This window comes from Fundulus heteroclitus, unplaced genomic scaffold (assembly GCF_011125445.2).
Source record: "Fundulus heteroclitus isolate FHET01 unplaced genomic scaffold, MU-UCD_Fhet_4.1 scaffold_47, whole genome shotgun sequence".
Classification (NCBI taxonomy): Eukaryota; Metazoa; Chordata; class Actinopteri; order Cyprinodontiformes; family Fundulidae; genus Fundulus; species Fundulus heteroclitus.
In genome coordinates this window covers 1,117,803-1,131,219 of record NW_023396890.1, presented here as the reverse complement: position 1 = coordinate 1,131,219, position 13,417 = coordinate 1,117,803, and the positions used below count along the sequence as shown (strand labels likewise).

The 13,417-nt window shown below is 42.4% G+C and overlaps 1 protein-coding gene across 1 annotated transcript; it reads left to right on the top strand.

Annotated features, from left to right (window-relative positions):
- Positions 1-537: 537 nt before the first annotated feature.
- Positions 538-13,353, top strand: LOC105926646 (circularly permutated Ras protein 1-like). The gene is made up of 18 exons (XM_036132028.1): positions 538-620; positions 2,350-2,508; positions 2,590-2,661; positions 2,748-2,821; positions 4,987-5,148; positions 5,232-5,273; positions 6,060-6,149; positions 6,224-6,375; positions 6,471-6,552; positions 7,187-7,317; positions 9,461-9,545; positions 9,624-9,730; positions 9,851-9,954; positions 11,230-11,344; positions 12,612-12,752; positions 12,843-12,936; positions 13,005-13,031; positions 13,106-13,353. The coding sequence occupies exons 2-18, from the start codon at positions 2,385-2,387 to the stop codon at positions 13,193-13,195; spliced, it is 1,692 nt and encodes a 563-aa protein (XP_035987921.1). The 5' UTR covers positions 538-620; positions 2,350-2,384; the 3' UTR covers positions 13,196-13,353.
- Positions 13,354-13,417: the final 64 nt, after the last annotated feature.

Here is a 13,417-nt window from a genome sequence, read left to right as displayed (position 1 = left end):
GGAGCTCAAGCTCTTCTTTTCCATCAGGGTGCTTCCATAAATGTTTGAATTTTAAAGGATAAATAAGCAAGACGTTTACTGTAAAAATAACCTGAATAATTCTTATTTTGTCACCTGGGACAGACAATCAGTCCTCTCCATCAACATTAACCTCGCAGTATTTATGCGTTCACCAAACACACGAGAATCCATCTTGTACCTCATGAGAGGTGAAAATGTTCGAGCAAACACTCAAACTCTTGGTGCTTTTTGGGTTTTTGGGGGGTTTAGAAGGTGAAATTTGTTCTTTTATGATCTCAGTGTTAAATCAACATGAGAATTATTCACTGGGTTTCCAGACTGAGATATCCCTGCCTGCTGCTAAAGCTGAAACAAGTTTTCTTATTCTTCTGTTTAGTTTATAACATGCAAAACAAGATGAATTATCTTTAAAGCATAGCTATGATTATAATTCTGTGTTTCTTTTTCAGCCCTCCTTCCTCCTGCTAAACCCCTCCGTCCTTGCAGACCTCCTCCTCCCCCTCCATCCCAGCCAGACCTAACGGCCAAAGCTCGGCGCTCTGCTGCTTCTTCTCCCAAAGTCACAGGTTCTCCTGTGACGGCGCCTTTTCGAAGGACGGGTACGGAGAATTTGGCTTTATACTCTGTTTTCCTGTCATGCTATTACTTTTTTTCCTAAAATTTTATTTTTCTTAAATGTTTTTTTTTTAACTTCCTGATCATCAGCCTAAACGACCTGCAGGGTAAATCATCTGAAAGTGAGGCGCTGTGCACAACCCGCCCTCCTTCTCTTTAAAATTTTATTTTACAGCTTTTATTGGTTGAGACGCTTCCATAAGCAACCACTTGTTGTGTAGCAATAATTTGGTTCATCTGTGACTAACTAATTGGTTCCAAATACAATTATTTATTATTTTTTTCTGAAATTACCAAAGAACCAACTGTTCATCAGGAAATAATAGCCAAAGTTCTTGTTTTATGACTACCCGCCTGCTGAGGTGTGCTGTTAAAGGACGATATACAGCGTGGTGTTCTGAAACATTAAGCCCTGCACACATGAACAGAATGAACAGAAACAACAGCAAACAGGCTTAAATTGGAGGCAACCGGAATTTCACTCCGTTGTTCTGAAATCATTTTGACACCGATCCAGGAGTCGGTTGTGGCGGCTCGGTCTGAGTAACCTGCAGTTGGAGCGCTGCTGTTTTTAAGGACATTGAGGCCCTTTTAAGACTCATCTTAAAACTTTCCTTTGTGACAAAGCTTCTAGTCAGAGTGGCTCATGTTACCCTGAGCTACCTCTATAGTTATGCTGCTATAGGCTTAGGCTGCTGGAGGACATCAGGGTCTATTTCTCTCTCTCTGCTGAGTTCTCCTACTGCTCTCCAATCTGCATTGTTTGTTGTTATTTCAGCTTTTAACTTTTTGTTCTCTGTCATTTTTCTCTTCATAGAAGGTACACCTGGTCTGGCGTTCTGTTAGCTGTGACATCATCAGGGGAGGCAGATCATCCTCTATTACCATCTAACATAGAAAGTACAAGTCTGTGATGTATTTACTAAAGTAAATACATCACAGACTTGTTATCAGTGCATCAACGCAATTAGGGTTCTAAATGTTAAAAAATTATATTATTTGAAGCATCAGTTTTACCAGAGCCTGGGTCAGCTCACTTTAAATGCTCTCGTGTGGCTTCTGTATTCGCCAAATGGCAGACCAGCTGATTATCCTTTGTGTTTGTTGTTGAAATGCTGGAAAATGAAGGATCCTTAAAAACAAATCAGGCCTAAATGTTTTGGTAATTTGTGTCGCCACGTTCAGCCTTTCCACACACCGTGGAAACCTGCAGGGTCTGTGTGAAACGATGAGAAACTCAAGGAAGAGAAGAAAAACCTGCTTCATAATCCAGGCGAGCAAAATTTAAGTAACAAGAGCAGAACATGAGAAAAGGAAACATTACAGAGGAATAACAGCAGCAACTTCAGATATAAGAGAAGCATTTAAATGAAACTCTAAACAAATGGGTTTTTAATCAGCTTTAATCTATCCAGGAGTAATATCTGATCTGAAGATGATAAAATACATTTAATTTATTCAGCCTCTTACCCTCAGCGTGGCGCTGATGGCTAAAACGACACAGAACCACTTTCTATCCCCAACAATCAGCATTTTTGCACTAACTTGCCAGTTTTTTTTACCCATTGTATGCGTATATGTAGACATATAAATGAACAGATTGTTATAGATTGTTGATGCACCAACAATCAGAGGAAACATTTCTGTATTTTTGCACTTTTAATGTAAAAATCCTCCAAACTGATGCTTCTGGTTTTGCCTCTGATCTTAAAGCTCCAGCGCCGGCTCTGCCTCCAAGACATTCATTTATGCATCTTACACCAGAGTACGTCATGGTCTTACCCTCACCTGTCTCACCTGTCTCACCTGTCTCAAGTCCTGCAAGCCCCCAGACGCCTCCCTCACCCAACCTGCCGTTGTCCATGGCAAAGGGTAATTGTAACGGCGTGCCTTAAGGTGGTGGAAAGACGAGGTGTAAATTTTCACGCCTGTTTTTCCCGTTCTCGGCAACAGATAAGGAGACTCTGCCAGGAAATCCCAATGTTGTTCTTATCAGCTTAGGGAAACTGCTCTCACAGGAAGGAGGTTGGTGGATTCTATCTTGCTGATCTAGTTTGATTTTTCCTCCTATTTGCGTACCTGATGATGTTCCTTGTGTGTTTTTTCTCCAGTGCAGCCCACAGACGGGGAGCCCGTGTCGTGCTCACAGTGCGGCTCAGTGCTGGGCAGCTGGCAGGAAAAGGAGGTATTTAAGTCACAAGTAACCTTTACTCTGACCACAAACTTCAACGTCAGCTGATAGACAAAAGCACAGAGAGGAATCTGAAAAGTGTGGCGGGCATCTGTAACTTCCTCCCTTTAATTTTATTTTTTTTTTTACTCCTAAAACAAAATCCAGTGCAGCAATCTTCCATCAGTCACCATTTAATGAGAAATCTATGCTGGGGAAGAAAGAGCCGAGCCGAAAAGCAAAGCTCTGGTTTTACCGGACCGTCTACACTGCAAAAATAGAGCTAAAAATAAGAGAATATTTCTTGAAATGAGAGCACTTTTCATAAATTTGAGCAGGTAAATAAGATTATTTGCCAATGGAATAAGATTTTTGCACTTAAAATAGAAACAATTCATCTCCATCGGCTTATTTCAAGTGCATTATGTCTAATTATCTTATCTTAGGGGTAAAAATACTCATTCCATTGGCAAATAGTCCTATTTACCTGCTCAAATCCAGGAGAAATACATTAATTTCAAGAAAATTTTACTTATTTTTAGTTCTCTTTTTGCAGTATATGTTCTGATCCGTGTCACCTGTGGTCATGAGGTCTGGATCAGGACTGGAAGAACCAGATCCTGGACACAAGCGGCTGAAATGAGGGAGCCCGGGGGAGGACAGAGGGGAGGAGCTCAAAGTAGAGCCGCTGCTTCTCTGCATCAAAAGGACTCACACTGCAAAAACGGAACTTAAAACAAGAAAATCTTCCTTTAAATGAGTGTATTTTCCTTGATTTGAGCAGGTAAATCAGACTAATTGCCAGTGGAATGAGATTTTTGCACTTAAAATAGGAACAACTCATCATCATCATCTCATTTCAAGTGAAGGATGTCTAATTATCTTATTTTAAGGGTCAAAATACTCATTCCACTGGCAAATAATCTTATTTACCTGCTCAAATCAAGAACAAATACACTAACTTTAAGAACATTTTACTTATTTTTAGATCCGTTTTTGCAGTGCAGTTGAGGGGGTTTGGAGATCTGATTGGGATGCTTCCTGGGAGGAGACCCCAGGGAAGATTAAAACTCACTGGAGAGATTTTTATATCCCGTCTGCTCTGGGAATGCCTTTGGGAATGAGCTGGAGGATGTCTGGGTTCCCACCTGGACCTGTTGGACCTGCGACCCGATCCTGGATAAGGCGATGGATCTAAGTATAAATGCAGCTGCTCTGTTTCTGGCCACAGTGGCTTATTAAAGAACATCCTGCATCATGGAGGCCCAGGAACCCAGCAGACGGGTCAGGGAGGAAGTTCTGGTCCAGTTTACAGCAGGTCAGGTTCTACAGAACCTCCCAGAGTTCTGATCATCATGTGGACCTGGAGAGAGGATGGACCACCTGCAGACCTACCAGGACATGGACGTCCACCTGGACTGACAGGCTGGACCAGGAGAGCATTGATCAGAGACGCAGGAGGACCATGGTGGCTCTGGAGGAGCTGCAGAGACCCACAGCTCAGGTGGCAGAATGTGCTGACAGGATAAGATCATGCACTCCACAAAGTTTAAGGAAAGTAAGCAGGAAATAAAATGCAATGTTAGAGGCTGCAGGAGAACCTGAGACTGAGGTGGAGGTTCTCCTTCCTGCAGGAACACAAAGCCTGGTTATAGGATGGATCACATCAAAGCAGATTTGTGGGTTGTAATGGCCTAGTCAAAGTCCAGACTGAAATGCAGCTGAAGATCTGTGCCTGGATATGAACAACCCTTCATCCAGTTTGAATGAGCTGGAGGGTTTTTACAACAAGCAAAGGTTTCAGTCTGAAAACCTTCAGGTAGAAACACCCCCCCCCCCCCCCCCCCCACCCCCACCCCCAAAATAACTGGAGCTGTGACTGCAGCAAAAGGTGGCTACAAACTATAGCTTCACTCCACACTTTTCAGATAAAACACGCATCATCTTCCTCCCACCTAACAGTCCTGCTCTGCTTTGGGTTCATCTGTCACTCAAAAAAACTAAAAATTCACTGAAGCTTGTTTAGGCAACCTGAGAAAATGTGGAAATGTGTTGGATGGGGTGTGAATACTTTTTCAAGCTCCTGTAAATCTTTCTCAGCGGGAAACACGTGAGAAAAATGGTTCTGGTGATAGATTGTTCTGGTGAATGGGACTGAGTGGAGCTTTGCTTCGTTGCAGGTGAGAGGTTGTTACTTCTGTGGGTGTGGGGAGTTAACCGGAGCTTCAGGTCAGAACGATGAGCTCTTCCTGCTGAACCCGGTGGAACAGCCGCTCTCCGCTGCTGATTCCCTGCTGCTCTTCTGCATCGACGTCTCCGGCTCCATGAGCATCACCTCCAAGGTACGAAACCCGAAACCCATGCTTGGCTCATGGTCCAGTCAGCGGCTTTCAGAAATCCACAAACTGTCTCTGCTTGGTTTAAGGTGCTGGAAGCGGGGCAGAAAATCCACAAGTCCAGGCTCCAGGTAAGGCAAGGCAGGGCAAGTTTATTAGTAAAGCACATTTCAGTACAAAGACAATGCAACGTACTTTAAAAGATTAAAAAATAGTAAAATAAAAACAGAATAAGAGCAAGTTGGGATTAAATGTGGAAACAGAATAAAACATGGGGATAATAGAAATTACACTGCAAAAATTGAACTAAAAATAAGAAATTATTAGCTGAAATTAAAGTATTTTTCTTTGATTTGAGCAGGTAAATAAGACTATTTGCCAATGGAATATGATTTTTGCACTTAAAATAGCAACAGTTCATCTCCATCATCTTATTTTAAATGCATCATATCTAATTATCTTATTTTAGGGGTAAAAATACTCATTCCATAGGCAGATAATCTTATTTACCTGCTCAAATCAAGGACAAACATTAATTTCAAGAAAATGTTACTTATTTTTAGTTCTCTTTTTGCAGTTTAAAAGCAAACATTAAAAACAGTTGGACAACAAAGTTGAACTAAAGATGTTTCAGTAAAACAGTTTAACTAGAACAGTTAAAGATAGTCCTGAACAAATGTGTTTTAATCTTGATTTAAAGGAACTCAGGCTTTCAGCACTTTTACAGTTTTCTGGCAGTTTGTTCCAGATCAGTGGAGCATAGCTGAATTATCTTCTGAATTGCGTTTATGAAAATTGTTCCAAACCCCTTCATGTGTCTTTCAGTGTATTGAATAGAAAAATAAATAAAAAAAAAAGATCCAATTCATCCAATTGAAAGCTGGATTTTTATTCTACATTTTGTGGGCCACATCCAGTACGTCCAGGACGCTTTGCTGGAATGTGTTCAGAAACTGAGCGACCATCAGCCTGAGGTCCGAGTGGGGCTCATCACTTTCAGCTACCAGGTGCATTTATCACCACGCTCCACACGTTTAACATCAGCGCTACCTTTCCTTTACATCCACTCTGTTTTCTGCAGGTCACGATGCACGGCTGCGACCATCTGCAGTCGTTTAAGCTGAGCGACGCTGAGCTGAATGACAGCGGCCTTCTGCAGGCGGCCGCAGCAGCTTTTCCTCTTCCTCCTCCACTTTCACAGACCTCAGAGTCCTTACAGAGGCAGATCTTAGGGTGACTGTGCATTGGACACATCTCACTTTGTTGATTATTTAAATGACGCTTTTTCACCTGCATTTGTTTATTGTGGTTATTGTTTTCACCTGAAGGTTATCTGCAAATGGAGCAACAGCTCTGGGTCCAGCTGCTCTCCTTGCCATCACGGTGGCCTCCAGGCGGCCAGGCTCAAAGGTAGCTTCTGTTGCTAATTAATTTTCACGTTTTTGTGCATTTAGACCTCCGACTGATCTTAAATGTTTGAAATTCACCATGAATTAATTAAAGAACCAAACAGCAACTGATTATGACGAGAGAAGCGAATCATCTCTGATTGGTGATCGGATGATTGAATATTGCTGTTTTGCTTTCCTGTTCAGTAAATGCATCAAAACAAACACATTTGGTCTCTAAAGGCATCATCCAGCACCATGAACTGTTTTGAGTTGAATTAAAATCAGGTTATCAGGTTAGTGGCAGATGTTTAGAAGCATAAATGAAGATAATTAGAATTTTCTATCAAAACCATGAGCTCTATGGAAAAACCCTCTGTACAGTTATTTTCTCTTTAATGCTACATAGAAAAAAAAATGCTGGCGAGAGCCTAAAGAAAACCTAGAAATCTGTATCATCCAGGAAAAGCCTGGTCGGTGCACCTTTAATACAGATTTATATGTTTATTATATGTTAATTGTTTGGTTTTTCCAGAGTTATGGACAAAACTTGAAGTTATCACATCTGCAGTGAATGCTGTCTGTGATGTACATTCATCTTTGTTGTTGTTTTTTAACTGTGAAATACTGATTTGCCTCCCCTGCTGATCTTGAAGGTGATTATCTGTACAGATGGAAAAGCCAACGCAAAGTTAGGCAATCTAGAGGAGGAGGACAACGACGCTCACACCCTCCTGTCATCCACCATCTTCTACCAGGAGCTCGGGGAGCACGCCGCTAACCAGGGGTTGGTGCATGATGCCATCTAAGAAATAATGTTTTTTATATATAAAAGGGCTGGACCTGAAAATGGAAATTATTGTAGTAGCAGCAGCAATGTTGAATATATGTTTAGTAAATTTTATTGTCAAAATAAACCAAAGAGGAAAGCTTTTTACCCAAAAACGAGGCACTTTAATTTATTCATTTACTTATTTTTTTAAGTTGGTGTGAAGTGAAGCCTGTTCTTAGACGTGTTATACAGCTAGCAGCAAACATTTTGTTATATTTTATTTATTTATTACGGTGGGGCCGCCATCTTGTTTTCTAAACAGGTTTTAAAGCTCGCAATAAGTTGCACTTTGAATTCAGGTCAAAGATTATTGATTTTTTAATATAATTTAAAAAATTATATCCGTCTCCAGGTGGTTTAATATAATTTCAGCTATTTGAGATTTTATTTTTAAGCCATATCGCCCAGGCCGACGGGTGAACCATCTCTGAGTTGATTTACATGTTTGGGATCCAATAATGACCAGTTTTCACATAAGACCTAAATCTCCTGTTAGAGCTACTGATGCCAGAGGCTCTTGAGAAGGTTTCAAGAGCCTCTGGCAAAGACACTGGCTTTCATTTTGACGGCACGTTTTAATTAAGTTTTGGTCGAGCTTTTTAGTTTTAGTTCAGTTTTAAATTGTAGTAATAATACATCTTGCTAAAATTTAGTCAATTATTTACTGTATTATAATTAAGCAGACAGATTCCAAGTCAATATCATCCATTCCAACTGATCCCAGTTATCATTCAGTGATTTAGATTGGTGAGAAAGTTTCCTCTCTAAGGAAACCCAGCAGGTTGCATCAAGTCTCTCCAAGCAGCATTCACTCCTCCTGAAAGAGCGTAGAGCCACAGTGGACAGTCGTCTGCATTGTTGATGGCTTTGCAGCAATCCCTCATACTGAGCATGCATGAAGCGACAGTGGAGAGGAAAACTCCCCTTTAACAGGGAGGAGAACCTCCAGCAGAACCAGAACCAGGCTCAGTGTGAACGCTCATCTGCCTCCACCCACTGGGGCTTAGAGAAGACAGAGCAGAGACACAGAAAGCTCAGAAGCTCACATTGACCCAGGAGTACTTTCTATGTTAGAGAAGACAGAGCAGAGACACAGAAAGCTCAGAAGCTCACATTGACCCAGGAGTACTTTCTATGTTAGAGAAGACAGAGCAGAGACACAGAAAGCACAGAAGCTCACATTGACCCAGGAGTACTTTCTATGTTAGAGAAGACAGAGCAGAGACACAGAAAGCTCAGAAGCTCACATTGACCCAGGAGTACTTTCTATGGTAGAGAAGACAGATCAGAGACACAGAAAGCTCAGAAGCTCACATTAACCCAGGAGTACTTTCTATGTTAGAGAAGACAGAGCAGAGACACAGAAAGCACAGAAGCTCACATTAACCCAGGAGTACTTTCTATGTTAGAGAAGACAGAGCAGAGACACAGAAAGCTCAGAAGCTCACATTGACCCAGGAGTACTTTCTATGTTAGAGAAGACAGAGCCGAGACACAGAAAGCTCAGAAGCTCACATTGACCCAGGAGTACTTTCTCTCAGCAGGAACATCACCTGTACCTTATCACCAGTTTCATTATATTTCTATTCATTAACGGAAAAGTTTACCATTTTAGTTCCCTCAAGTCTTTATTTAATTTCTAATGATATATTTTCATTGTGGTTTTAGTGAACAGAAAAACCCAACCGGCCCACAGCGTGATAGATCATCCTCTGTACTTGTGCATAGGGCGCTTTTTTCACATATTGTTTTGTTTCACACCGAACAATCACACGTTTGATGCCCAAAAAGCTCGATCTCAGATCTGTCTGACCGCAGCACACGGTTCCAGCGAGAATCCAGCGCAGCCTCCAGTAAACGGCACATGTTTAGATTTGTGACCGGCATGCTTCCTGTGCCACCGGCTGGCATGAACACGGTTTTTCATGGTGGCTGACAGCTGGCTGCAGGTTTTGGAAAGGAAATGATGCACATGTCTAGCTGGAGGCCTCGGTATGGTGAACACAGACGGATCAGAGGCTTGTTGCAGCAATACCTTCAGCCGTGTTGTTCTTTGGCTGACCATCATGTTCAGAGATGAAACCCATTGTTCCTTCAGGGTGACCGTGTCCGTGTTGTCCATCAAGGGAACCGACTGCCGGCTGGATGAGCTGGGACGAATGGCGGATCGTACTGGAGGGAAGGTAAGAAGCCCGGTAGGTTCTGATTGTTCTGAAACATGAGCGCATCCTTTTGGTTTTCATTCTTTCTCCCGTCTCCAGGTGGTAATAGCCAGCCCCAACAAGCTGCACTCAGAGTTTGAAGAGATCATTCAAAACAGGACCGTAGCTACACACTGTGCAGTAACACTGCTGCTGCCCAAATCTCTGTAAGAGCTGCAATACCCACAGTGCTACTAAATGATTCATGCTTTCTTGTCATCTGAAAAGATTTTAAATTGCAGTAATAATAAAGCCCACGGCACTGACTCATGTTCTGTTTGCTGCAGGCGGATGAAAGGGGAGAGGGAGGCGGCTCACAAAGGGACCAGAGAGGTGGGGAACGTGAACACCGATACTGAGGTCACCATCCAGTTTGCAGCTGATGACGAAGGTGAGAAATAAAACCCAACCAGTTTGGTTTGAGCCGCAGTTAAAGGTGGACTGCAAAAGTGAGAGGCGTGAGCTGCCAGGAGACTTCAAGATGTGGAAAATGTCTGCTGTTGCCAGCAAAATAACACTTTGATTCTCACGCTGGAATCACAGCGTGGCAACAGCGCTGCGAGGCGAGAGACGAGGTACATTCATGTGAAAGCAACGGCTTCCAAAAGAGAAATGAGGAAAAAAAAAGGGAGTCTGTAATTAATGCCACTCGGCTGCACAGGAGGTGCGTTTTACCCTGTCCACGGATGTTTTCTATCCGAATCCGTGTCTCGCTGCTGCCTGGAATCAGGAAACAACCAGGAGTCGGATGAATCAACTGTAATGAAACACAATCTTTTCTTTTTTTTGGGGGGTGGGGGATTATTTAAATTCCACTAGCCATACTTAACAGCCAGACCCACAGAAACAAGAAATCCCTTAAACTAAACCGTCTGACAACACAGGGTGGACCAAGATAAGATAAGATATATGATATGATGACGTAAGATAAGTTGTGATAAGATAAGATAATATAACATATGTTATGATATGATAAGATAAGATAAGAATAGACAAGTTATGATAAGTTAAGATATGATATATGACATGATAAGATAAGATATAACTTATGATAAGATAAGTGATTGCTTTATTGTTCCATAATGGGGTCATTTTGGCGTGACAGTGGTAAAGACAGAGTTACAGTGCTGAAAAATACAAGCTATTCTACTCTAAAGTTAGCTCTAAAGCTTCTAAAGAAACGCCAAAAATAAAAGTAAAAATATAGAGGAAATATAGCCAAATTATTGATAATATGGCAAAAAAGGCACTGCGACAGACTGGCGACCTGTTCAAGGTGAACTCTCGCCCAGTGAACACTGGAGATAGGCACCAGGTCAGAGGATGGATGGATGGATGGATGGATGGCAAAAAAAAAGATGAAATATTCAAATTAAACAGTGGAAAAAAGCTCCAGCCTACTGACAGAACAATATGATATAATATGCATGATGGTACAGCAGCATTTTGAAGTAGCTCCATGATCAGGTCAGCAACACACAAAGTCACCTCCAGGACTGCAGGGAACCAGTGAGACCAACTGGGGATTTGTGAGGATGATGGACCCAGTGGGCCTTTGCTTCGCTTCCAGGGTTCTGTCTGTTCAACATTAGTTGCATGTGCAGGTCTGTGAGACATTCTGCATTGTGCGGCATCGCCTCATCTGTGGTAACTTTGCATTTTGCAGTGGCGCCGCCAGCTCCTGGCAGCCGCGTCTTCATGCAGCTGCAGATCAGATACAAGAAGGACGGACGGGATCTGCTCAGAGTGATCACTGCGCAACGAGAAGTTACTGACGACAGGTGAAACCTTTTTTTTTATTATTGCATTTATCTGGGGACGTTCTAAAACGCTTAACGTGAAAAAGCTTAACGAGGCTTAAGGTAGGAAAACAACGAGGAATCATCACCAAATTTCGCATGGCCACATCTTGTCATGAAGACTTAAGCCTGTCAAAAAAATAAACCAAAATCCAACGATTATAGAAGATATCTCACATTAACGTTTTCTTCTTCATTGGCGCCTATGGCGAGAAAAAGGCTTAACGTGATTTAATGCACCTAATCAACGATCAATGATCACCAAATTTCTCTTTCATATTGCTCCTAATAAGCACATAAAACTGTCAAAATGTCAAACCCAAAGTCCAATTATTATGGACGTTATCTAACATTAAGCGTTTCTGCCTCATTGAGGCAAAGGAAAAAGCTTAACGCAATTCAATGCACCTAAATAATGCTCAGTGATCACTAAATTTCTCTCATATATTGTTAAGCACATGAAACTATCAAAAATCAAAACCAAAGTACAATTATTATGGACGTTATATGACATTAAGTATTTAATAGGCATAGAGGCTGGCTATATGAAAAAACTTAATGTGGTTTAATGTACCTAAACAACGTTCGGTGATCACCAAATTTCTCTCTCATATTGCTCTTCATAAGCACATAAAACTATAAAAATATCGAACACAATATGAAAGAGGAATTTGGTGATCATTGATTGGTACATTAAACCACGTTAAGCCTTTTTTTCGCCATAGGCACCAATGAAGAAGAAAACGTTAATGTGAGATATCTTCTATAATCGTTGGATTTCGGTTTATTCTTTTTGACAGGCTTAAGTCTTCATGACAAGATATGGCCATGCGAAATTTGGTGATGATTCCTCGTTGTTTTCCTACCTTAAGCCACGTTAAGCTTTTTCACGTTAAGCGTTTTTCACGTTAAGCGTTTTAGAATGTCCCATTTATCTGCGTTGCCTTTCATCCGTGCAGAGAGAAGTCGTTGCGTCTGGACCTTTTAGACACGGTAGTGTTGGTTTTATGTGCGCAAACAGCCTCTCTGCTGGCGCCACGCCCCCTAAATCATCGCCCATTCATCCCAACATTTAGTCGCGCAGTGAATGAACCACTCGGCCTGATCTCCGTGATTCACTCACTGAATGGAGGAGCTGCAGAGACAAAGGAGCTGCAGTGTGTTTGCACAGCAGTGGAAACGCTGCAGGAAAGGCCGAGGAGCTTCTCTCTCATCATGCAAACCCTGTGGTCCTCCTCTTCCTCTGCAGCGCGGCGGTCCTGTCCTCCCTCTCCCTGGCCGTCATCCAGCTCAACGCGTTTCAGGCCAGCGCCTCCCTGGCCGTCAGAGGCCGCTTCCTGGACGCCAGGACGGAGGCAGCCGTGCAGCAGCAGCTCATTGAACGGGCAGTGTGAGTAACAGCAGGTAGTGGGTGGCCACTTCATGCGCAGAGCGCACAAAGGGGGTCTAATGACGCCTGGTGCGCTTTGTGTGTTTGCAGACAGCACAATCAGAGCGCAGAGGACGAACAGACGTACGAAGAGTGGCTCAGAACCATGGAGCCCATAAACAAAAGCACGCATAACCTAATAAGGGTGAGTTTTTACTGATGTTATATGGTTAACATGCCAGCAGACATTTAAATCTCTGTTTGTTTCCTCAGAGGAGCGACGTTATAAGTGACTATGAGGTAAAAACCTGTCCTCCTTCACATGAGCACCATCTTGTTTGGCTTTGAGCTGATGGTTTTCCTCCTGCTGCCAGTCTCTGACAGATGCTGGTGCTGCCTTGCTCATCACCATGAAGCACTACAACAGGAAGTCCATTTTACGGAGGGGGGACCCCCGGCTGTAGCCTGCGGCCTCCCTCCAGTTGGCCTCACCGCAATAAACGTGTATAAAATAAAGGGTCCACCTTCTTATTATACTGAGCTTTTTATTCACCGTGACACCCTGAGATCTTATGTAAATGTAATGAGTGTTATAAATAAAATGCATTACTATTAAGACAGCCCATGTTTGAGGTGCTTTTTTGGAAACAACCGGGGCCATGAGCCCTAAATGTTTTTGCATTAAC